This window comes from Bubalus kerabau, chromosome 2, assembly GCF_029407905.1.
Source record: "Bubalus kerabau isolate K-KA32 ecotype Philippines breed swamp buffalo chromosome 2, PCC_UOA_SB_1v2, whole genome shotgun sequence".
In the NCBI taxonomy this organism is placed as follows: Eukaryota; Metazoa; Chordata; class Mammalia; order Artiodactyla; family Bovidae; genus Bubalus; species Bubalus kerabau.
This window is the reverse complement of record NC_073625.1, coordinates 91,692,293-91,718,559: the sequence shown is the minus strand read 5'-3', so window position 1 is coordinate 91,718,559 and position 26,267 is coordinate 91,692,293. Positions and strand designations below refer to the sequence as shown.

General features: G+C 37.0%; 1 protein-coding gene across 19 annotated transcripts in view; it reads left to right on the top strand.

The window, feature by feature from the left end:
- The window catches only part of ABI3BP (ABI family member 3 binding protein), a 298,503-nt gene that overhangs the window by 147,831 nt on the left and 124,405 nt on the right, over nt 1-26,267 (top strand). For 13 of the 19 annotated variants that reach the window (XM_055567939.1, XM_055567957.1, XM_055567952.1 and 10 more), the window contains exons 10-19: nt 3,646-3,723; nt 5,615-5,689; nt 6,437-6,511; nt 7,339-7,410; nt 7,880-7,954; nt 15,830-15,895; nt 17,028-17,102; nt 18,638-18,712; nt 20,149-20,220; nt 21,024-21,098. In XM_055567939.1, the coding sequence (XP_055423914.1) occupies nt 3,646-3,723; nt 5,615-5,689; nt 6,437-6,511; nt 7,339-7,410; nt 7,880-7,954; nt 15,830-15,895; nt 17,028-17,102; nt 18,638-18,712; nt 20,149-20,220; nt 21,024-21,098 (738 nt within the window). Of the gene's footprint in view, nt 1-3,645; nt 3,724-5,614; nt 5,690-6,436; nt 6,512-7,338; nt 7,411-7,879; nt 7,955-15,829; nt 15,896-17,027; nt 17,103-17,650; nt 17,726-18,637; nt 18,713-20,148; nt 20,221-21,023; nt 21,099-26,267 lie in introns of all 19 variants that reach the window. The other 6 variants (XM_055567958.1, XM_055567949.1, XM_055567948.1 and 3 more) reach the window with 6 other exon arrangements.

Here is a 26,267-nt window from a genome sequence, read left to right as displayed (position 1 = left end):
CAACACAGGACATCAAGAAATTAATAGCTTTTGTTCTGAGAATACATGATGTGAATAATGAGAGAAATAAAAACTAGTGATATACATACTTCCCCGGGACATAAAAACGGTTTGTCAAAACCAAGACTTAGCTTGCCAAGAATGAAAGGAACCAACTGTGTTGAAAAAAGATACAGAAGAATCAGAGAGGAAAAGGAATTTCCTGGGTTTGAGGCCATGCTCTCATGGCATTTTTACTCTGCTGTTGCCAAGGCTGGTAGTACATGCATAGTGTAGGTGAATACTCATGGCTTGATAGAAGTCATAAAGAGTCTCCATTCAAGTATCTTTCCCTTCAACCAATTTCTCTTATGTCTGAAGTCCCATATTTAGAAATACGATATTCCCAGGTGGTGCAGTGGGTAAAGAATCTACCTGCCAATGCCGTAGATGCAAGAGACATGGGTTCATTCCCTGGGTTGGGAAGATCCCCTGGAGGAGGAAATGGCAGCCCACTCTGGTATTCTTGCCTGGAAAATCCCATGGACAGAGGAGCCTGGTGGGCTACAGTCTATGGGGTTGCAAAGAGTGGGAGACGACCGAGCACATGCACACATGCCTCTGTAAGGAATTAGCGATGTGTAGAGAATACAAATACCTCTTGGGAAGGAAGTTAACCATTTTTCTTCATTAACAGTCTAATTTAGTTTAATGTAATTGTAATTTATTGTAATTAGTTTAATATGCATGCCTAACAGCATGCATAAAGAGCTAAAACAAAGCAGTTCAGAGCATTGCCTGAAAATCTAGGATGTGGAGGTTAAAATAAATAATTTTTTAAATAAATAAATACATAGTCCTAGTTAGCTAAGGAATTACCAAGAGCATAGGATATTACACAAGAAGGAAAGGATTAGCAAAAATCATCCTGAAGGAGAAGATGACACTAAAAAAGAAGAACATTGAAGATAAATCTTATAATCTTACATTAAAGAAAAACCTTCCTTTGTTACATGCTGAAAATAACAAAACTAGAGCTCATCAATGTTTGGACTCAAGAGGGAGGGGATATATGTGTAATTATAGCTGATTTGCATCATTGTACAGCAGAAAACACAACATTGTAATTTTCCTTCAATTAAAAAATAAATTTTAAAAATTGTAATCTGAAGGTTTTTTTTCCTGTGCCAGCAATCACAGTTCTAAACCAAAGTTCTGACTACAAAAGAAGCAGAAAAGAAATGTTGATGAGATTTAGAAATCTAAAAAAGGATTTATCATAAAATTATGCTGAATCTGTTTAGTTTTCTAGTTATTCCAGAAAAAGTCCCTTCTTGTTATGCCCTGCTACACTAATTGAACAATGGTATTAAACATTTCTGTTGTATAGACATGTTGTGCAGCTTCCCGTGCACAGAAACAGAGAATGCACACTTGACGGATAGCTAAGGCGAGGAAATGGCACTTGTGATGCCTGTTCCTAGCGGTTCAAATCACTCCTGAAAATCATTAGCTCTAGGAATCGATTGTATGCTTCCATGATACAGACTGAAAATTGATTTGCTTCCATGGTCTTTGTGAAAGGCATGACTTTATAATTGTCTTTAAGATCATCAAAAAAGAAGTGTTTTGTGCCCATGTTAACTGAAAAGAAGAAAATGATCTTTATGTCAGTGATGTAAACTCCGGGAGGAAATTACAAAATTTGCATCCTTAAAGAACTTTGAGAGAACAGATTAGATCAGTAGTTTTCAACAGAGGAAAATTTATCTCCCCCCTCCCCTTCTTCTGGCAACCGACTCCAGACTCCAATATTCTTGCCTGGAGAATCCCACGGTCGGAGAAGCCTGGTAGGCTATAGTCCATGGGGTCGCAAAGAGTCAGACATGACTGAGCGACTTCACTTTCACTTTCCCCTTCTTCCCACTCTGGGATATTTGGCAGTGTCTAGAGACATTTTTCGGAGAAGGCAATGGAAACCCACTCCGGTACTCTTGCCTGGAAAATCCCACGGTGGAGCCTGGTAGGCTGCAGTCCATGGGGTCGCGAAGAGTCAGACATGACTGAGCGGCTTCGCTTTCACTTTTCACTTTCATGCATTGGAGAAGGAAATGGCAACCCACTCCAGTGTTCTTGCCTGGAGAATCCCAGGGACGGCGGAGCCTGGTGGGCTGCCATCTATGGGGTCACACTGAGTCGGACACAACTGAAGCAACTTAGCAGCAGCAGCAGCAGAGACATTTTTGGGCTTCCCGGGTAGCTCAGATGGAGAAGAATCCTCCTGCAGTGCAGGAGACCCTGGTTCGATTCCTGGGTCAGAAAGTTCCCCTGGAGAAGGGATTGGCTATCCACTCCAGTATTCTTGGACTTCCCTGGTGGCACAGATGGTAAAGAATATGCCTGCAATGCAGGAGACCTGGGTTAAATCCCTGGGTTGGGTTGGGAAGATCCCCTGGAGGAGGGCCTGGTACCCGACCTTAGTATTCTTGCCTAGAGAATCCCCACGGACAGAGGAGCTTCGTGGGTTACAGTCCTTGGGGTTGCAGAGAGTCAAGACACTGAGCAGCTAAGCACAGTAGAGATATTTTGGTTGTCCAGCTGTGGAATCCAGTGCATAAAGCCCAGAAATACTGTTGAATATCCTACATTTCACACGAAAGGCCCCCATAATAAAAAAAAGAAAAGAAAAGAAAATATACAGTCACAAATGTCAGTAGTGCCAAAGTTAAGAAACCCAAAGAGTTCCTTATAGCCTTAAGACTTAAGGCTTAAGATGGGATTTTATCCCATCTGATTATAATCAGTTCTAGGTGACATGATCAGTGGATCTCAAAGAAAAATGAATTCTTTCATGTTACTAGACTTTCAAAATATTGTAAGTAGGTCATTGATTCAGTGTGCCAAATAGATGAATCGAGTTAATCCTACATGCATTTTTTGAAATGGAGAATGTCTTAATCATTGGGTAGCTCTGGCACAGAAATGTACTTTCGTTGAAGAAGAATACCTGAATTTTAGAAGTTTCCTGAATAGTTGTCAGAAGAGGAAAAAAAAGAAAAACAGATTTCATTTTTTTACACTGAATTCCCACACAGACCCAAAGAAAATATCTATGTTGATATGTGGCTCAAATAAATAACCTTTTGTAATTTTTTAACCATAAATATCTTCAAATATCTTAGTTTCCTGTGTACATTATTTATGTTTTTCTAAAACTGTATTGCCATAACCTATTACATTTTTACCATATATAATAATGGATAATTTCTTTTCCATTAAAAAAAAATTTTTTTTTAATTAGGAGTAATTGAGTATAAAATTCCAGGGAGCATTTTGCTATACAACCTATGTCTTCAAGAAACTCTGTTTGTGAATCAGAATGACTTGAGAGCTAGCCAAGTACTGGGTTGTCATTTTTTTTCTTCCTTCCAGTGCCAACTTAGATCTTAAAGTAGTACCTAGGGTTAATGAGAAGGAATTCTGAAGGCTGCCACTACTAATCCTAATCACTGGTAGAAATGCACAGTAATTGTATTGACTGCCTGGTGGGAAGGGATACTAGCAGAATAGTCTTGAAATAGTCTGTTGGTTGGTTGTTTTGAGGGAATTATATTTGGACACTGTTATGAGGAAGTGAGGTAAATTGTTTGTTCTCTGATTTTTTAGCTAAGAATGAAACCTTGGCATTGCCTGCTGAATCTAAAACACCAGAGGTAGAAAAAATTCCAGCACTGCCCATAACAGGTAATGAGATCCCTATGTTTATTAACTTTGAGAAAATACATAATATATTTTTTCAAATATTAAGTGATTGATAAGCCTGTATTTTTTTTTTTCAGTGAAGAGCCAGTAGGAAGTTTATTTTGATCATAAGCACACAACAATAGGAGACTCTGGGTCTTTAATGTTTGGGAAAACAACAGATGCAAAATGAACAATTGAATTATATAACTGATCTGTAACAATAGAACCTGCATTATTCACTCCAGGTGAAAATTGTTACCTCAACGTTCTGAAATATTTTTATACTAAGATGTAATGCCATGATTTTGGTGCTTTCCATTTATAAGAAGACATGAGAGCATTTTTCAGTTCTTTACTTCCACAAGTGATTGGTTTAAAAAAATACCATTATCCATACTTTGATCTATGAAAGTACCCTGGAATAATTTAGTAAATGGCTGTTGAAGATTAACGACCTTCATGAAGAAAATACATAATAGTTCATTTTAAAAATCCTTTGAAGAATAAATTCAGTGTGCATTTTCCCCAGTTTATCAACCATTACTAACAAACATTCAGCATTTTTTCTGTGAACAAACTGCCCAAGTCCAGCCCATCAGGAAAACATTATTTTCTGAACTACAGACTCTTTGCCAGAGCAGTACCACCTCATTCAGGACTCTGTGAAACAAATACCTAGCAAGGATTCCCCTAAATCTTCATTTAGCAAAGTAACTCCAATCTAAAGTGAGTTTTTCATCCATAAAACTGCTGTAAATTGAAAAATCAGTGATATTTACCTTGTACTAAACTCTGACTCATAACTTGTACAGAGATGATAAAGATTGGTGGGGAAATAAAATGACCTTATTTCAATAAACCTATTCAAGAAGAAATATTTCTGACAGAGTAAGAAGTATTTGGTCCTGACTGAAGGTGAGAGAAGGACCTTCCATCCCCTCCCTACCTTCATAGAAATTGGAGGAAAGGTATAATCTGATGCTGGAGTAATCCATTTAAATGAAATTCCTAGGTAGTTTTCTGACTTCAGTCTAATTGGTAAATACAAGAAAAAAAAAGGATAGGCATGACCCAGTGGAGATTCTGTCGACTTTTCCCAATGATACTTCTTCTCTTGGCATAGTATATGATGAGGGCGTCTATAGATTTCTTAGTTCTCTGCCAAAACTTCCTCGGGACTTTCCACTTCAGAAATGCTTAGATAAACTTAACAATTTATTATTCACTGTTATTGTGTTTATTTCATATCCTTACCCTACAAAATTCTGGAATTGTGTAGCTCACAATTCATGCCAGATTTCAGTGATCCTGGTTCTTAGTTCTTAAAAACTATTTACCTGAGGGTCATCTTTACCTTTGATCTAGCACTTGAAATAACTCTGTGACTTAGCACTTGAATCCTTATAATTTCAACCCACCTCTAAGCTTTGCATGTTCACTGCAGTTTGGAAAAGAGAATTCCTATAATGTAATAGTTCTAAATAAATCTTTTTGCCCTGGGTCATTCTTTTAGCTGCCCATATATTAACTCATTTAATAAATATTTATCATGTGCTTGCTTATTATTCTCCAGAGTTTGTGCTAAGTTCTGGACATAAAGAGAAAAAAAGACACACAAGAAATTATGAATAATCTGTTAAGTGATTCCATGAGGGTCAATTCCATGTGCTTTTTGAAATACCTGGAGAGTGGACAAACCCAGAAGGGAATGGTTGGAAGGAGGTGTCAGTTCAGACACTGGGCCAAGCCAGGGAGCCCTTACCATAATTAACTTGAAAAGAATTGGTCTGTATACATGTAGGTTCTAATTCTAAAGGGCAACAGCAGTACGCTATGGTCCTGAGTTGTTCATTTTATCTTAATTTGTAAAGTCATCTTTTTTCCCTTCCAGTGACTCCTGAATCAGTTCCAAGAACCACTAAGCCCACTGTGTCTAGTGCATTAGACATTTCAGAAACAACACTGGGTAATTCTCAGAAGTTTTTCTTTTTTTCTTTAAAAACAAAAACCACCCCAACCCTCATAGAAAAATAACCTCAGTGTCTTGGCTTCCCATCCTCCCCACTTTCTTTCCTCCCTTACAGGGAGTAGTTCATCTTCCTGTTTCTTGGATCAGTTCCCTTAAAGAGTTAACAACATGCCTTGATCCTGGTGACTAATATTTTAGGCAGCTCTGGATGTTAGATGCTAACTGCACACCCTTTTTACCAGCCTCTTGGGAGGCATAGAAAACCAGAATGCCAGCCCTCTAATCTGCAAAGCTTGGAGGGGTGAGAGTCGTGACTGTGTCTGTACTTCCCATTTTAGTTGGCTTTTCCTAGGCTTATGTATAGTAAACTTAAGGAGACTACCCAAAAGTGTAATGCTTTTTACTAAGAATTTCATGTCATGCAAGTTAGCTGTTTATTGGCTTGAGAGAATCTAAGTTGCTTTATTCTCTTCTCCTTAAAAAACATTTTAAAAAGGAGCAGCATGTACATATATTGTTCTGTCTTTGTGATGTTGATCTTCCATATCACACCATGGTCATTCGAAGGTAGACCTTCAAATTAATACAACTGTGTAAAAACTTTCCAGGGGAAGCCAGCTATTTCCATGAAAGGTATCAGCTGCCCATGTACCCTCCATTATGAGCATGCCTCACATGATACGTTAAGTCACAGTGTCAAATCCTGATTCAGGGTGTTTCTAATTGAATTCTTCTTTATTGCAGTTCTCAGGGGAAGGACCCCCGGAACATCACAAACTATTTTAATACCTAGATTTGAATTGCCACTGAGCACTCTAGGTAAAAATTATTAAACACTACAGCTTATTATTTCCTTGGAAATTTTATGCATGCCTGAAAGAAACCCTTAGGCTAACTCATTCAAATTTATCTCCTCACAGAAAAGAAGGGACACATGGCTTATAGAACAATAAATGCCTGAATGCCAGGCCCTTAGATGCTATAAATTCTTTATTTTATAATTTAGGATACTAACTAGTCAACCTCTATATAAATCCTTTGGTTGTTTTCCTTGGGAGTAGTCATATTTTGATTTATATTTGACTCTTTTAATTCAAAGTCATTGTCACTGAATAAATGATTTTCTGTATTTTTCCAAAATAGCTTTTTACTCAACTATTTCTCTTGAAAGAGAAGATATATTTATGATATTTCTATAGACTGCTTCTTAGAATTTGAATGTGATATCAAGGAAGTTGTTGGGAAAACTTAAGCATAAAGACATGTAATTACTGCAATTCTGTTTTTAAAAGCTATTGGAGGAACATTGTCTAGTTCAGATATGCTTGATTTGAATTTAAACAAAATATATCTGAGAGCACATATATGTATTGCTGAAAAAATTAGAACACTAGTTTAATAAAGGTAAGAAGAAGAACCCAAACTCCTTAAATTTAGTGGCTTGATTATAAAAAATAGAAAAAAGAAGCTGTCTTAAATCATTCATCATTGAAACACAGGAGTAAAAATATGTACTACTAACAGTACCTTACTTTTCCTGAGTAATTTTCATTTTTGTGTTTGTTTTTTGTTTCTGCAAGCTTGAGATTTTAAAAACCTTTCTCTTGCACTTCAAGTCATAACATCTCTTGTGTATTTTGTTGCAGCTCCGAAAAGGCTTCCAGAATTTCCTCAGGCAAAAACACCTTTCCCTTTTGAGAAGCCTGGGGGTGCCTTGGGTAATAACAGTGCCTTGAATCTGCTGTTCAGTTGTGGGTGGTGACTGCTTAATTCTGTAGGACACGTTTACGGGATCCTAGCTGTGCAAACCTCAACGAGCTGATGATTTCAGTCTGACTCAGCCAAACAAGTGGTTGACTTTTTTTTCTCTGATTGAGTTTTCTACAAATTCAATAACAATTATTAGTCTGTCAATCCCAGAGAGCCAATTTTGTTAGTTTTCTGTTCTCAGAAACATTAAGAGTATGACACCAAACTCTGGTCTCCGTCTAGTCCCTGTTCAAATGCTCTCTGAATGCGTGTAGTGTATTGATTGCTTCTTGGTATATAATGATGTTTAGTTGGATCAGTGTGTGTTTTTTTATTTCAGGCTACTGGTAGCCATTTAACAACATGGGCAATCTATTTCTGTCTCTCTATCCTCTCAAAAAAAAAAAACAGTGAATTCCATTTCTTTTTTTGCTGTAGCTTCAAGTGAAAAGCCAGGGATTGTGCCTACAAGTAAAATATCTGAAGATTCCAAAATTCTACTGCCTCAAACTGGTAATTACATTCTTTTTTTTTTTAATAGATTGGAGCAACAGTATTGAATAACTTCTCTTATTTTTATTTCTATAGGTTCTTTAATTGATTATCCATATATTTGTAGTAAATGGTAAAGCTATAATCTATTCTTGGTGCTTAGATTAATTTCATTTTTATCAATACAAAAGCAAAATGTTTTTGCATTTGTTCTAAAGATCTGTGTTTTAATGTCTGGATATACAGTTAGAAGTCTGGCTAGAAGATGAACTGCAAGTTGGCTCATTGAATTTCTAGAGATCTCTTTTGTGACATGAGAACAGTAACAAAAATAAGCTCTATGGTAGTCTTATTTAACAATATGAATTTACTATTTCCCTTGCAGGTAGGTATTTGCTTCTTTTCAATAAAATATTCAATGAACATTTGAGAGTTTACTACATGCAAGATATTATTACTGAGTCCTAAAATCTGTAAACATATTGTAATTTAGAGGAGAGACCACAGGTCTTAACACTAATACTGGACCTTGGTTCCAGTTCTGGTTTTACTACCAACCACATATTTTAGCTATTTTTCTCTACTTTTCTGGATCTTAGTTTGCTCTTTTATAAATTGTAGCAATCGGCTTTTTTCTCCTGAGAATTCTTGTGTTCTAACACTAAAACTGATTGAGGGAAATAGCTTTCCTTTTCATAAAATATATTTTTTTTTCAAAAATTTTTACCTTTATATCTTTTCTTTTGAAGTCTAGCAGTCAACCAAAGAAATTGTTTAGCATGTGAGAATTTTAAGAAGACCTCATAAACCACTTTGTGTGATTACTTCCATGATTTTTGTTTCACTTATTTTTAATTTTGTGAACCTTCTGGTTGCAATTCTTTTAGCACCTATAACTAGCATGTAATGTAGTTAGACATTCATGTAATGACATTAAACACACCACCATTCTGTAATATTCTTCAGAAAGGAGTTCAGCGTATGGCTGGTTTGAGAAAGGATGAGCATGGGCTTATGGACACATAGATCTTAGTCAAATTATCTTTCTCTGGTGAGCGTAATGGATTCAGATCTTAGCAAAAGATACAAAGATGGCATCAAATGAACTAAGTGTGTCTGTTACAGTCTCCCCTGGTTTTCTCAAGTGGGAAAACATCTGTAAGTTGGCTGTGGTTGTCAGCCAATCTAGAGAAGCCCTAAATCGGGTCTTTCTAAGCCTTAATTCCGGAGAAGGCAATGGCACTCCACTCCAGTACTCTTGCCTGGAAAATCCCATGGATGGAGGAACCTGGTAGGCTGCAGTCCATGGGGTTGCCAAGAGTCAGGCACAACTGAGCGACTTCACTTTCACTTTTCACTTTCAAGTATTGGAGAAGGAAATGGCAACCCACTCCAGTGTTCTTGCCTGGAGAATCCCAGGGACAGAGGAGCCTAGTGGGCTGCCATCTATGGGGTTGCACAGAGTCGGACACGACTGAAGCGACTTAGCAGTAGCAAGCCTTAATTCTCCATGTCCCTGCCCTTAAAATTCTACTTCAATTACCAACTGTTGGTGCAAGACTACCTTCAGAACCTGGGTCACTTGAGTACAAAATCAGGTGGAGTTTCATACTCCACCACGGCATTGACTGTGGAACAAGGCTCACCTGTGGGCGTGTGTGCTGGTTTATCTGCTCCATGATGGCAGAGCTTACCTGACACCCCCCCCCCGCCCCCCCGCCGCCCCAATCCCCCATCCTATACAAGCATCACATCTACCAAACCGAGGACTGTTAGGGCCCACTGAACTAATATACTACTTAGGTCCCTTTTATCTCTTAACTTTTAGGTTATAAACAAAGGGATGTAGATTTTCCTGGGCTTCTCTTGACCAGCCTCTAGATTTTTGGTGTCTATGATTATTTAAGAGCAAACTGACCAAAACCTCCAGGAAACCCCTTCTGGATTTTAATGCCTAGGATATGAATTATATATAAAGCCTGAATTGAAGTGAGCTTTGGGGAACAGAGAGAATATGCTGGGAGGTGAAGATTGTGAAGTTACAAAGAGGATACAGATAGATGAGACTGGAAATCCCCAAAAAAGAAAGGTTCCTTTAATTCTGGTTTTGCCTTGGTAGACTATGAATAGAGGCTAATGCAGCAGGAAGCAGTTTATTATTCAGCTGCCTCACTCCTGCCAGGTCCACCTTAGGATGCCAGGGAACTTTCAAAAACCATCAGCTGCCAGCTGTGTCTAGATGAAGTGCTGGAGCTGGTCACGGGCTGTAAGGGTTCAGTAGATATGGTTGCATGCATAAGAATCAGCCACAGAAACTCCCTAGTCTGCCCTTGGAATATTGAATGGTTATGTCTGGGCTACTTGGTGTGATGTTTGGACAGGCAGCATTGACATCACCAGGGAACTTGTTAGAAAGGCTGAGTCTTAGGCTCTACTTCAAATCTAATGAATCAAAATCTGCTGTTTAACAAGATCTCCAGGTGATTTGTAAAGTTGAAGAAGCACTACCTTTTTATTGTAGTCTGTAATATTTCACATGATGCAGATAAGAAGCATCAAATGTGGTCAATTACAGGACAGTGGGCCAGAGAAATCAATGTAAAGTTGATTTCTCAAAGTGGGTGGTTAAATATTTCTTGTTTCTGCTAAGGCTTTTAACGCTCACACCTACCTCTTGTTTAGGTGTTCGTGGGATCTTCCTAACATGTTCGATTTCAGATTATAATATGTGTTACTTCTGATTTAAAAAGTTGATATATTCACACAATCCTTTCATTCATTTCAGCCTTTGTTTCTTCATTGATTTTGTGAATTTATACATGCACTGTTTCTATTTCCTGTTTAGTTTCAACATATATGATTATTGTATTTTCCACTTACTCACATGGCTTCCTAATGTAATTAGTTGAGAATTAAGAAGAGAGAGAGAGGCAGAGATAGTACTTGAATGCTGGTACATAAAAACATTTGTCTTGTTTTTAGTTGTTATATCTTTTGAATAAATTATATATTTCAGCTGATATTAATCATATTATTACAGTGAAATGAACACATTTTATTTTCTATGTTGAAATACAATGCATCTGTATTTACTCTGTCAGTTACCTTCAGCTATATTTGAACAAAGTTAAGTTTATTTACTTATTGTAACAGTGAGATTGTAGACCATGAGTAACTGTGGATCTCTTAGTAAGAGGATGTTGAGAAGGATGTCTTATGGGATTTAGTCTTGTGTTAGGTAATTCTGGGGAGGGTTTAAGAAAGTGAAGCTTTGCTCTGAACTGGATATTGGCTGAAAATGGGAGGAATCTGTGATAGAAAATTTTAATAATTCTTAACTAGAAGGCAAGAAAAGAGGGGTGAGACTATAGTTGTGATTGATAAAGATATTAGCCAGGATATGAGGACAGTAATTTTTGTGCCCTTGCATTTGTGTTCCACACAGTTACAGAAGGTCTTGTTTTTGCCTTGGTCCATCTTGGTCACCAGGTGGACTTGTCTGATATTGGTGTTCTCAACTGTTGATGTCCAGGAGGCAAACACCACAGCCAAGCTATGAGTGCCTGGCCAACACTTGGATGCCAGAGGCTGCTTGTCTCTTCATCAGCCATTAAACATTTATCAATACCGTTTGTGAAATTCATTTTGCTTCAGAATTTGCTAGATTTGTTTTCCACATTTACTTCATACTCTGTATCAAATGATCCAAATGCATGCTCTCATAAAGATTTCTATATTACTTTTGGCTATAAAAACCTATATGGAAATTCTAACTTGCATGTTGAATATTGAAATCATTTCAATAGTTGATGGCAAGAGTGGGACCGGGTATTTGGAATTTGGACTGTCCTAGGAAATCTGAGAAGTGCAGTCATCAAACATATTCTTCCCTACTTTTAGCCTATTGGTCCCAATGCTTCATTAGCACAGCATTTTGTGATCTCATTATTTGGAATTTTATTTTGTTTAAACCTCCTCTAAAGTATGTTTAAGTAGGGTTGATTGATTTTGACTTCCTTGGCAAATCCAACTTTTCTTAAAATACAAAAAGGAAATTATAAAGATCTGCTCTTTCACTATATGCCAAAATGTAAACTTATGTATAAATTCTGTATTATAAAAAAGTTGGCCACATTTTAGAAATACTTAAGTGCTTGTAACAATCATTTAGAAAAGTCAGTCTCTCTGATGATGCAATAGAATTGGTCTTATGCTCTACTGGAAAGTGGCCAGTTGACTATGATTTCTATTACTATAGAGTGAGTTCTGGAAAAGCTCTCAGTACCTTTACCCCTCGATGAGTTGTGGATCTGCATGGATGTGTACATGCTTGTTGGAGTACTTCTTCACTGGAATAATATGATTTTGTATTTGCGTAACAGTTTTATTTGCATTTGTATTTGCCTAAGAGATTCAAAGGGTTGTACATACACCATCATATCAATCTTCCAGAAGTCCCTGGAAGCAAAGGGAGTTTTGTTCAGTTGTTAATCATGTCTGATTCTTTGCAACCACATGGACTGCAGCACGCCAGGCTTCCCTGTCCTTCACCATCTCCTAGAGTTCGCTCAAACTCATGTCCACTGAGTTGGTGATGCCATCCAACCGTCTCATCCTCTTTTGTCCCCTTCTCTTCCTGCCTTCAATCTTTCCCATCATCAAGGTCTTTTCCAGTGAGTCAGCTCTTTGTATCAGGTGGCCAAAGTATTGGAGCTTCAGCTTCAGCATCAGTCCTTTCAGTGAATATTCAGTACTGATTTCCTTTAGGACTAACTGGTGTGATCTCCTTGCAGTCCAAGGGACTTTCAAGAGTCTTCTCCAATACCACAGTTCAAAAGCATCAATTCTTCAGCACTCAGCCATCTTTATGGTCCAACATCACCATTTTCTTTTCATGTATTTTTCTTTCTTTTTTTTTTTTTTTGCATTTTATTGAAGTGTAGTTAATTTGCACTGTTGTGTTAGTTTCAAGTGTACAGCAATTGATTCAGTTATACATACATATTCAGTTATATATATGTAATATATATTCTTTTTCAGATTCTTTTCCACTATAGGTTACTATAAGATACTGAGTGTAGTTCCCTGTGCTATACAGTAGATCCTTGTTGTTTACCTATTTTATATACAGTAGTGTGTATCTGTTAATCCTAAACCCCCAATTTAATTAATAGAAAGGAAAGAAGCAAGAGAGAATAGAAGTACACCAAATGATTCTTGGGTCTTCATTTCACTTGTGTAAAAACGTCTAAGGAGAATCAGTTCAGTCGCTCAGTCATGTTCAACTCTGTGGACACATGTCTAAGGAGAATAGACCCAGACATATGCAGTGTACTTTGAAGAGATCCTGCAACCCCACAGAAATGGCTTGATGTCATATTAAACCCATGGCACTGATGGTAGATACCACATGACTACACTGATAGGGTTGAGTGAGAAGCCTGAATCATGCTATTAACTGGGGTCTCAGCCCCTGCCTCGGGCAGAGAGTAAAATGACACCATGACCAATGCAATGTTTTCCATGGGCATCAGAAGTGGGAGAGACAGATAGATAGATACACAGACAGACAGACAGACAGACAGATAGATACCTTATCCTGCGGATGGAGCAGATGCATGATTTCTAAAGCCCATATATGGTTGGAGAAGGAGGATGGAAGTCAATGTTTTGTTTCTGGCTTGCTAATGCTCTCAGTGTTAAATCTCCTTAATTTACTTGGTCATCCCCTTAAAAGACCATCATTTAGGACCAGGAGGGATTTGAAACCTTAATCAAATAAAGAAATGGCTTTTTTATATAACCCAAGATGACCCATTGTGTTTATTTGCATCCTTAGAAAATTCTCCTGCCTGTTCTTCCTCCAACATGTCCAGACAAACTGACTTTTCCTTTTAACTGTTCTGTAACTTAATACTAAGAGGACAGTTCCTTCTGGCCTAATTATTTCCCCTTGAGAAATAAACAATTATCTTTAGAGACTTCCCTTGACAGAACTGAGGATAGTCTACCTCAGTCTTCATCAGAATCCACTTTGGGGACTCCCTTTAGGAGTTCACTACTATTTTCAGTGTTTCGTTCTTTCAGTACATTATAGAGCTTTAGTAAATTGCTGTATGCAGTTAAGCTCTAAAAATTATTTAAAGACTTGAAAGCTGAAGTGATCAGCATGTTCAAGGCGTGATATACTGGTTGGGAAGTTTGGGCCACAGGTGGTTTGCTCACAGAGGTTGAAAAGAGGCTGAACTCTACTTTTGGACCTTATCATCTGCCTGTGAGGTGTTGATTAGCATAAATCTGGCCCACCCAACTGGATTAAACCCTAGAGAAGAGAAAACATAGGAATAAATGGAGGTGTTGATGCTTTGTGATCAGGAAAATAAAATTTACTGTGTGGTGAATGGTGTATAGATTTACAGTGGCCTCTTAGAGATTTACAGCCAGAGTCATTGGTTTGGCTTCATGAGAATTTTCTCGTAGGCAATATTTTCACAAATTTAAAGGCCAGCTAGAAAGGTATTTTATTTTTCTAAGAAATGTAAGAGAGCTTTATGTCCTTATTTAAATGATACTCAGAACTCTGCATGTGGTGCTTGTAAATGCTTTTCTCATCCAGCTACGTATTGCTGGCCTGTTGTATTTTCCCCTTGTGTCTTCATATATATGTTTAGGGTTCTGTTTCCATGGCAGAGTATGACCACACAAACATGAAAGGTAATTGTATAGTAGAGGAAGAGGTTTGTGTGCACACATATGTATGCTCCAAAAATAAAGAATCTGTTCATTTATTCTCATGTATCCTTACTAAAAGCATAAACTACCCAACTATTAAACTCATTGCTATTTGTTCATAGTAATGGAAATCTTGCAGATTAATTTCATTGAGTCTTCCTGTGTACAAGGCTCTGGAAGTACAACCTTGAAGTATGTGAAGAGTGTAACAAGCACAATTTCTGTCCTAGTGAGGTCATGAGGCTTTTCATATACGAATTTATGTTTAAAAAGAAGTCTTTATATATATGCAATGGAATAGCACTCAGTCATAAAAAGAATGGAATAATGCCATTTGTGGCAACATAGATGATTCTGGAGATTATCATATTAAGTGAAGTAGATCAGACAGAGAAAGATAGATATATGATATCCTTGTATATGGAGTATAAAAAATGATACAAATGAATTTATTTACAAAACATAAATAGACTCACAGAAATCAAAAAGAAACTAATGGTTACCAAAGGAGAAAGAAGGTGGGCCCATGCTAAATAAAATGAGAAATATGCAGAATTTGACCACTAACAAATGTCTTCACCCCAGTGAATCTCAATTTTAATATCTAGAAAATGGAGTTACTACCCCATTGACTATAACATGGGGTTAATGTCTACCTCACCTATTTCTCAAGGATATTAACAGAGTTAAACAAGCTGATATGTTAGAAAGTGCTGTCAAGCTATAAAGTACTATGCAAACTGTAAAGTATTATCCAGACATCATGATGGTAACGTTTACTAAATAGAAAAGCTAAACTGTAGTTTTTGTGCAAATTTCCTCAGTGCGACTGTTCTTCTTTGGAAATGTCTCCTAAAATTGCCATCTGACTTCATTTATGTATGTACTCTTTGAAGCTATGTGATTTAGAGCTGGCACGCTTCATTGTAAGCAAATAGCACTAAGCTCACATCACCCTAGGGACTCAGTTCAGAGCAAGAAAGACTGGAGGCCAGTCTTTTAGTGATGGCTTCAATCTTACTGACAAGACCAGTAGACCACGGCCCAAGCTCTAGCACCTACATCAACTGTCCTCCTTCAGCCAGCATTAAAATATGTCATGAAGTCTTTTAAAATTAATCAAAATTAACATCTTCTCTTTTGTCTTACCTCTTCTTTTAAAAGCCACTTATGATGTTTTCTCAAGCCCTACAACATCAGATGAGCCTGAGATATCAGAGCCCCACACAGGTACACCCAGCCTCTCAATTCTTCTTTTTTGGATGCCAGGTATTCTGACAATTTTTGCAGAGTGAAAAAATATACTCTCTAGAGCGCCACAGGAGAAAGGTGGCAGTCTCTGTCAGGGAGATGAATTCTGCCCACTTCTCCCACTGAACGATAATGTCTCCACGTCCTCCAGTAAATAAACTCTGCATATGTGGGACATGCAGAAAGATTAGCTTGCCTCTCAGGCGCACTAAATAATAGCCTAGTGCTCTCATGATCAGAATCATTCTGAAAAGGTTTTAGAATTCGGAGTTTTCCCTGGAGTAGTGGTTCTCCAGTAGGGGGTGATTTTGCTCTTTTCCCACTGAGGAAATATTCAGCCATGGCTACAGGTATTTTTGGTTGTCACCAGCGGGGAAGGTGTTACTGACATCTAGTGGGTAGAGTCCACGGATGCTGCTAAATCCCTGCAATGTACAGGAAAATCCCCACAATAAAGAATTATCCAACCCTAAAGGGCAATAGTGCCAAGGTGATAAATCCTGCTCTAGAGCAATCGTGTCACTCATTTGTCTACAGAAGTTCAGTTGGGTCTAACTTTGATATTCACTTACTGCTCTACCTATAGTGAGTTTAATTCAGTCTGATGGTTTCTTTTAGCAAGTATTTTATTATACACTTACTAAATTAGGTGCTGCAGGAAATTCAAAGTAAATAACACTGGTCTCTGCCACACAAAGACATATGTCTGGTATTTTTGGGGGGTGTGTGTAGCCATATATGGGTACCATGATAAATACAGGCAAATAATTTTAAACAGCAGCAGAAATTTTTAAAAGATGAAACAATGTTATGAGCAGATTCAGCTAGCAATTAAAAAACAGAAGGAAGGAACCAGAAAAAAACAGTTGAAAACAGTTGAATGTATGAAACACCATTTTATCATGGTTTCTAACGTTTGAAGTGTGTGTGTTTTTAAACATGAGCTCATCTTCAACTCCTAATGAATCACTAGTTTTAAAATGTTGGTCAGAAATCTCTCAAGTGTTCTTGATATTTTTCCCCATTTGAGCATAATTTATTACTCAGGAATTTGTATTTTATTCCTGGGGCCTTCTACTGCTTTTATAAATGTTGACATTTATTCCAACAGCAACAAGCGATCTACTTCTGGACTCTGTCCCACCTAAAACTTCTAGAACTCTTGAACAGCCAAGGGCAACACTGGGTAATGTTTTTAACAGAAAAATTCTACTTTGTTTTCCGTCAAAAGAAAATCCATGTGAATGCCTTTCTTCCAAATGACCATTTCATTCCATCACATCTAATCATTTATTTCTTTCCTTTTTCTGAATATAATATATATTTTTCCCTACAATGCAGGCATCTTATGTTCCATTTGAGGCTCTCTCTTTCTCTCTCTCATTTTTGAACTGTAATGAATGATATTTTTTCCATACTTTAAGGAATGAAAAGCTTTGAAAATTGCATGGACATCTTCATCATCATCCATCTCATATGTTTGTGGCCTGTATCACCTCTCTTCCATGTGCTCAGTCTGCCTGGAGTCAGCTACTGAACGATTTCATCCTGACCTTTTCCCCACTTTAAATTGTCATTTCATCCAGTAGCTTTCCAAGACAACGTGCATTTTTCATCCTTCATTATGTCCATTTAGCATGTGCTTTGTATCACCACCTAAAAGCATGTTGAAGCTCTTAAAATACCTCATTTTAACTGGAATTACTTGGTGGGATGGGGTGTTTGTGTTTTCAGCTCTGAGTGAAACACCATTTATTTCTCAAAAACTGGAAATCTTTACCAGTCCTGAAATGCAGCCTACAACACCTGGTAATTAATGACCTCTGTATAGTTATGTACTTTGAAAGAACAGATGAAGAGACAAAAAGCAGAAGTCACGCTGGCCTTCTCAGAATATTTTCAGTAGTAAATTCACTCTCTAGATGAAACTCGTCAAAGAACTGAGTTATCTGTCATTCTTAGTTTTGTGATGATCCTTGAAGAATTCCCATAGTCCTGGTATCTATTTTTTAATTGGGGTAAAATTAATATATAACATTATGTTAGCTTCAGGTGTATGATGTAACAGTTCTGTCTTTGCATATATTATTTTGAAGGATGACTCCCTTTCTATAGTTCTTTCCAATTTACAAACCAGAAAATAGCAGCAAAATTATAGATGATAATTTTTTTAAAATATGTTCCCTTCAATTAGCATATTAGATACCACTTGATCAGACTATTTTTCTCAAAATAGTCTAAGGAGCACCAAGTGGGCTCTACAATCCTGGATATGATGAAGAAAGATGAGTAAAAGAGAGTAAAATACCTTTCAGTCTATAATAGAAAATTACTGAAATAATGAAGTTCTTTAACGCCTGGTGACGTTAGTAGTGAGCTATAGAATTAAAGAGTTCTGAATGTTCCATTCTCTAAATATCAAATATCTGCACTTCTCCCATGCTGTTGGATAAATCATCTTTTGAGTAATTAACTGTACCTTGTATACTTAAATCCTTCAAGGGTCCTCCCTTTCCAGTACACTTAACTGAAAAATGTATCTTCTCATATAGGCATATAATTTCTTTTGGCTCAATCAGTTCTTATTGAACACCTGTGCTGGGCATTCTAGGGATACAAAGAAATAGAAAGCAGTTCTTCCCTTCAAGGAGTTTGTAAGTTACAATCTCATTGACCCCTGGGAAATATCATTTACCAAAGCTATATTAAATCTTCTTTCAGCTCCCCTGCAAACTACATCTGTCCCTTCTACACCTAAACGACGCCTCAGGCCCAAAACACCAAGAACTAAATCTGGTAAATAACTGTCTATTTAACCTTTCAGGATATTTAATTCCAAGTAGATAATGTCCATGTACTTATTATAAAGAGAAAAGATTCTGTAGATTAAAGATGCTGTATAAAATTTGGAATTAACTTAAGATGAATAATTAAAGTAAAAAAAAAACAAAACAAAACATTTTCAGTAAGATTTTACTGAAAATTATATGAATGATATTCTTTTTTTCTGGAAATAATCTTTTTAAATCAAAATAATACATAGAGGTTTTTTTTTAGGTACTTCAAGTCTTAGACTGAAAAAGAGGACTCTACTGCCCACCTTCTTCTACCCCTGAGACCCATTCTCCAATTCTTTAATATGTTTCTTTTGTATTTAACTCCACATTTCTAAGTAACAATGCTTATGCTGCTATTTCTTTTTAGATCAGTTTTAGTGAATGATGTTTTTCACATGTGAATTTTGGTATAAACATAGAAACAGTCATATATAGTGATTTATATGGTCACAATGATACATAAGGAGAAGGCAGTGGCACCCCACTCCAGTACTCTTGCCTGGAAAATCCCATGGGCGGAGGAGTCTGGTAGGCTGCAGTCCATGGGGTCGCTAAGAGTCGGACACGACTGAGTGACTTCACTTCCACTTTTCACTTTCATGCATTGGAGAAGGAAATGGCAACCCACTCCAGTGTTCTTGCCTGGAGAATCCCAGGGATGGGGGAGCCTGGTGGGCTGCCGTCTATGGGGTCACACAGAGTCGGACACGACTGAAGCGACTTAGCAGCAGTAGCAGCAGCAATGATACATAATGTCAATTATTTTCCTCCAGGCATCTATATTAAGTGTTTATCAGGCTAACAGTTCCCATATTTGTTGCCTACTGTGTTTTCAGTTTTGCACTAGGGCGATGGCTGAGATGCAGAGAATGTGACTCTGGCTATCCAATTGCTCATAATCTTAAAAAGATAATACATCATGAATGATGAGAGCAACATAAGATGATATAACCTGCTTGTAAGACTCTCTTAGAGTAGAAGCTCAGAAAAGCAAAGTAAGAGTTGAGGATATAAACATCAGAATATGTGTCAGGTTTAGGCAGAGGAAAAGGAAAGGGGAACAGCATATATTATGGCACAGAGTTGGAGGTGGAGGTAATTTATCAATCTGGAGGTGCTAGTCTTCATTGTTAATGGGTACACTCAGACTCATGCTCAATAACCAGGCTTTGATTATTCCATTGCTTATTCCAGTTTTTTTATAGCCTATACTATTATGACTGAATTTTAAAATTCTTTCCCCCAACTTTTACTCACTGCATACTTTGTAAACACTGACTAAATATGACAGGATTTTAAAAGGGTCATTCAGTTCCTCTTTGGAGGATTTTTTTAAATTGTTTCTAGAATATGTTAATTTTTTTTTTTTTTCCCTTTTTCCCTTTCCATCACCAGAAAGAACCACAAGTCCTGGAACAATTCCATCTAAAATTTCTAAAAGCCCTGAACCTAGACGGACAACAATGGGTAACGATGTGTCCTTAGTAGATGTGTTGGTTCATTTCACCACGGAAAGTCCAGTATGCCAGCTTTTATGTAACGTCTCAATCGCTGTTCTCACTGGACCATTTCAACAGCACTCAGTATCTCATAGAGCACATCAGCTCCATGACTTGCATAGTTTTGGATAGCTGGCACTGGGGTTGGTGGATGTGAACTCAGCCTTTGTACCTTGGAAAGCTGTAAAATCAGTAATGCTTTTCCATCTTCTACACAATCATTGTTTTTATAGTTGTGTCTTATATACACTTCTCCATTTTGGGGGCTAAGGCCCTCAAGTTCAATTTCAAACTCCATTTAGAAAAACAGCTTTCTGTTATGGTGTTAGTAACATTTCTTTATGCCACAGACCACAACATTATACATATCAGTAAATATTACTTTTAAAACATTTCTTTTTTCGGGTGCTTAGAAACTTAGACATGGCTGAGAAATGTGAAATAACCTTATTTCACATCATTACGCTAATTTTTATTTTTTAATCCTGGGTTAAAATCATTGTCATACTTTGTATAGTAATGGTGACTGATGGCAATGCCTTTTTTCTTGAAATGCTTTTTCAAAAAGATGAAAATGTATTAGTATATTTTCATTAAATACTGCTCTGTGAAATACTATTTTTTTAAGTTTATTTTCTAATGGACTATTTCCAAAATCATCCAAGATGATGGGTTTATAGCACTTGAAGTATAGGTTTTCCTTTTGTAGTTTCAGACACTGAAATGTCTAAATATTGATTTGATGATCATTTTGTTTCTTTATTTTTCCAGCTCCCAGTAAAACACAATTTCTTTCTTTGAAACCTAAAGTCCCTCTCAGTCCAGAAGTGACAGACAGCAAACCTGGTAATTACCCTGAGCTTTGTTTTCATATTATTTCAAATGTAGGGTTGAAAAAATTTTTTATGCCACTCTTTGGAACAAAACCTTTGATTCACACTTTGGTATTTGATTCATCTTTCCATGGAAAGAGCAAAAATGTAATGAAATGATGTCATTAGAGCCAGCTCCTCTGATATGATCATAGCATCTCTTTGAGCTGTGTGGTGTTTCATTATGTGCATGACCATCACAGAGAAAGCACAGAAAGAGAGTGGACAGAATGATTGAGAACTCCTTTGTCTAGGACTGTGAAATAGTTTCCAATACCAAAGTTGCTTGGAGTTCAGATCAGCCGCCTTTCAGCTGAGAAGTGGAGAAGTCTTTCCGTCCCCTCCGAACGCTGCCTTGTTTGGGGCCTTCTCAGCTCTCAGGGTACATGACTAGAAAGGGTTGTAGTCTCCTAATGTTCCATGACTTCTTTCTAAACTGGGGCTGATTTCTGAACACTGACTTTTGTTTACTTCTCAGGAGACATTAATTTGCTGAAGAAAAGTAGGTGTTTTTTTTTTTTTTTTCTTTTGCAGCAAGGGGTTATTCTATGTATATAATTAAAAACAGATAATTTCTTGCATAAGGATTGCAGAACATGTTAAATAATTAAATCTTTCTTTTTCTCTATCTATACAGAATCTATACAATAGTCTGAAATGTTGATTTATGAGATTATAAGGGGAACTTTGTCACAACTCATTATTGTCATAAAAAATTTAATGCCTGAGCTTTGGGAAGAATATATTTCTCACTGTAATATGGATTTTTCATTAATGTGCATTTACAGAGTAGGATCATTAAAGCAAAAGATTGCTTAAGTGGGCATGATTTGTCTTTTTGCAAAGACATGGGTAAGGAAGGAAAATGGAACTGCTCAGAAAGAGAACTCTCATGACTCCTTTAAAAGTGGCAGAGAGATTTCCAGGTATTGTAGGCATCAGAAGGAAAGAAATTAGGGATTAGGCAAAGGGAGTATGGTTGATGCCATGACCATGAGTGAGGTTTCTAAGTCCAAGAAATTGAATGAAGTACTCTCACTAAAAGAGGTTGTTAGGAGAAAGAAGCATAGCTAATAAACTCAAGAACTCTAGTGGTTTAACTCAAAGAACTCTGACAGCTGAGAGAAGGGTTTCCTGTACATTTATTTAAAAATTATGCCCAGAGGACTTTGGAATAAGGTAGTAACTGTTACATTTAGGCTGTATTTTGAATAGGGTCCTCTCACCAGGTAGACCGAGAAATATTACATTATGTTTGGGTCACCAGCTTTAAATGTTTCTCTAATTATTTATGTTGTTACAAGATAAAATTTGAAAACATTGAAAAAATGTCTCCAAATGTTAATTATCATTTGCTCATGATAAGTTACATTATCAATGTTAGTGGTTTCTGGAAATAAAAGCATTTCTGAGAGGAAATTCATTAATTCAAATTAGGGTGGGAGAGTGTTCTTATCACTAACGTATTTGAGCAAAAAGATTTCTTAATTTGACATTTCCTTTTAAAAATGTGAGAAATTATTTGGAAGCTAGCGGGTTTATATTGCTTTGATTTCTACCTTCTAATCACCTAAGAATATTCACTCTTTTCCCCTAACAGCAAGTATCATTACTTCATAATCTGCGCCTAAAGTTAAACCAGCTCAAGTTGACTTTGAGTGGCCTGAGGCAACACAGAGTAATGACTAGTTCTCCATAAACCATGGTTTGGGTGTTAGTTTTTTAAAATGTATTCATTTTATGGCAACCACCATTATAGCTCTGTTAAAGATTTCTTTTGTAGCCAAGGTTCAGGAGAGCAAATAAGCCACCAAAAGCTTTTTGATTTGAGCCACTCCTTGACTTTCCCAGTCCTCTCCTCACACACGTACTTTTCCTTTTTCACTTTCCATGAAGGCTGCTTTTCCTTTGGCTTTCCCCTGTGGTTAAGCTAATGAGTAAAAACCCACATTGGTTTTGGCATGCAAGCCAAATCCAACGCTTTCTTAAAAATCTCAGCCATCTACTATGTCCTAGCTTGTCTGCCTCATCCAATAAGAATTCTTTCCTTCATAGTTAATCATTAAGATTGTAATGACATTTGGCTCTTCAAGCTTTTAAAGATCTGAAGAAAGGGAGAGACCTCCAATCATGGGTGTTTATTGTACTCAGTTCTGACATGGCAGATGGAACAGTAAATGGTACTCTAGCCGCAAATCCATCAGTGACTTTTTGTTTGTTTTGTGCTGAGCTGATTGGTGTGGTTATTTGCGTGTCACTCAGCTTTTTTATGGAACATTTTTGTATCTTTATCCATAACACATTAAGGCTGAGATAGAGGAAATCTTATCAGAAGATAGATTTCTTAATAACCACTGACTATAATATTTTCTTATGCAGGTGAATTGGAAACTTAGTTGATAGGATGCCATACCTATTTGGCCTCAGTCTCAGGAACTTAAAAATGCTGATTTTTCTTTATAAAATTAAAACAGCAGCATTCTTTCATCTTTGTGAAATCTAAAGCTGCTAAAAGTAGCAAATCTTACTTTTTCATACTTTTAGAAGGCAACTTTGTGGAAATTAAAACATTAATTATAACCTTGAAGTTTCAAGAGAATTTTTGGTGTTGCTATTTTCAGATGTGGATGTTTTGTGATATTTATCATATTTGATTACTGATATTTACTAATTATTTTCCCTTTTTCCTGTAGAATCTGAGGCATTCAACTGCCGCTGCCCCCCCCCCCCACACACACATACTTTTTACTTTGCTTAGTGTACTTCTGTCTGATACATTACTACAGCTTTGCCATTCATCTGTTATACTCTATTTCTGACAAGTTCATGAGAAATCAGAATTCTTTTTTTGGCCACAGACATTCTGATGAATGATGCTACATTTCAGTAACACCTTGTGCTATTATGCCTTGCTTTCAGATAAGTGAATATTCTCTATCCAAATTATTTATTATTATATTTTCCTTTTTAGTCGCTAAAACATCACTACTTGCTTCTGCCAAACTTCCCACACCATGTAGTCCAGAAATATCAGAGATAATTCCTGGTAAATGTAATTTAAGAAATATCTAAGTACACAGTGATTTTAAGTTCTGTTAAGTTGGTCAGTAGGGACTAGATTAATTAATTTCTTTCTGTAAGGATAAAAATGTCAAAGAATCTTTACTTTGTTTTCTACTTCAAAAATTGATTTCCTTTTTATTTTCTTCTTGAAAGAAATCAACTCTTTTTGTGCTATAGAATAGGAAAGCTGTTGGATCATCTTCTTAAAAAAACAAAACAAAACAAATAGTCTTTGTACCAAACTATATTCAGCATTTCAGTTCAGTTCAGTCGCTCGAACTGAACTGTGCTGTGTCTGACTCTTTGCGACTCCATGGACTGTGGCATGCCAGGCCTCCCTGTCCGTCACCAATTCCCGGAGCTTACTCAAACTCATGTCCATTGAGTCAATGATGCCATCCAACCATCTCATCCTCTGTTATCCCCTTCTTCTCCCACCTTCAATCTTTCCCAGCATCAGGGTCTTTCCAAATGAGTCAGTTCTTTGCTTCAGGTGGCCGAAATATTGTAGTTTCAGCTTCAGCATCAGTTCTTCCAATGAATATTCAGGACTGATTTTCTTTAGGATGGACTGGTTGGATCTCCTTGCAGTCCCAGGAACTCTCGTCTTCTCCAACACCACAGTTCAAAAGTATCATTTCTTCAGCGCTCAGCTTTCTTTATATTCAGCATTTACTTACTGCCAATCTGAATGGCCTTGGAGAGTTTATCTGTCAGAATATTTAGATAATATTTTTAATGAATTTATTCAGCATTTCATGAAATGTGGAGACTACTTTCTAACTTCTGCTGATTTGCTAATTTAAATGGAATAAGTTTCATGTGTAAATCAATTTGTTCACCAGCAATAAGTAGTAGTAGATATAATGAATACCATATGAACACCTGTGGCCCTTTTTAGACTGTAAGTTCAATTCCTGTTTTGTGTGTGTGTGTGTGTGTGTACCAATATCAGCTCCAGTCAGGCTGAAAATGATCCAAAACTAACAGAGCTCAGACATGGTTACAGGTCTGATGGATCTGTTGCCATTTCCCATCTGACTGTCCTGAAGAAAATAAAACAGCAGGTGAATGACCTCTGAAAGACTACACTGACCTCCTTTTAAAGTAATATCTCCTCAGGCACTAGGAGCTGTAGTGGGGAACATAGCTAAAGATCAACAAGAAAAATTAGAATTCTCAATTCTTTCTTCTGTTGTAGTTTGTGTAGAGGCTGTGGGGTGATGGAGTTTTATTTTGTAAGCCAATAGAACCCGATGACTTTCCACTGAGAGGACACTTGTTATGGTAAAGGGCCTTTCATTTCTACCTTATATGGTGCCGTCAGCATCTCCCTAGATAATACTTGCTTTTATTGCAGCCCCAGAACCTGAGATTTCCCCACCATCACAACCACCAATAGGTAATGAAGTTTCCTCTAGTGAGTGAAAAAGAATTCACTTACTTTCACTTACTGTGTCCAAGTTCGTCCTTAGCTTTGGATTTTTTTAAAAAATTATTTCTTGATTGTCCTTCAGATCTTGCTTTTAGCTGTTTCTGCCAGAAGATAAGCTCTCTGCTGCCTTGACTAAGTGGAAGCTCTGAGACAGCCATACTGATTTTGATTTGCCATATTCCTTTTTGTTCCTTCTTATATCTGTGTCCTGAGCTTGTTTTAACCTCATTATTCCCCACAGAGGACCATGGCTTCCCCAGGACACATTTATGCTTTCATTTTTAGAGGTTTTTTTTTTTTGTTTTGTTTTGTTTTTGCTTTCAAAACTCTAACATTTGTAGATTTTCTTTAAAGCATTATGGTCTTTTCAGCTCTCAATACCCTGATATTTCACTAGGAAATTTATTAAGTAAGAGAAAAAGAAAAACTCACCCCCAATCTTTATAGCTTTTTTTCTTCAAGAGAGCAAAACTGTTCTGCTGGTGCCTTCTTACCGAATTACCCACATTTTCCTTCATAATATGAGCTGTTGGTTACTTTATTGCATTCACATCTTCCAAATGAGAGTCATGCTTTTTTTTTTTTTTTCCACTTTCTCTTTCCAAACTTAAATGACCAGCTGCATTTTTGTTCATTTTGTCTAAA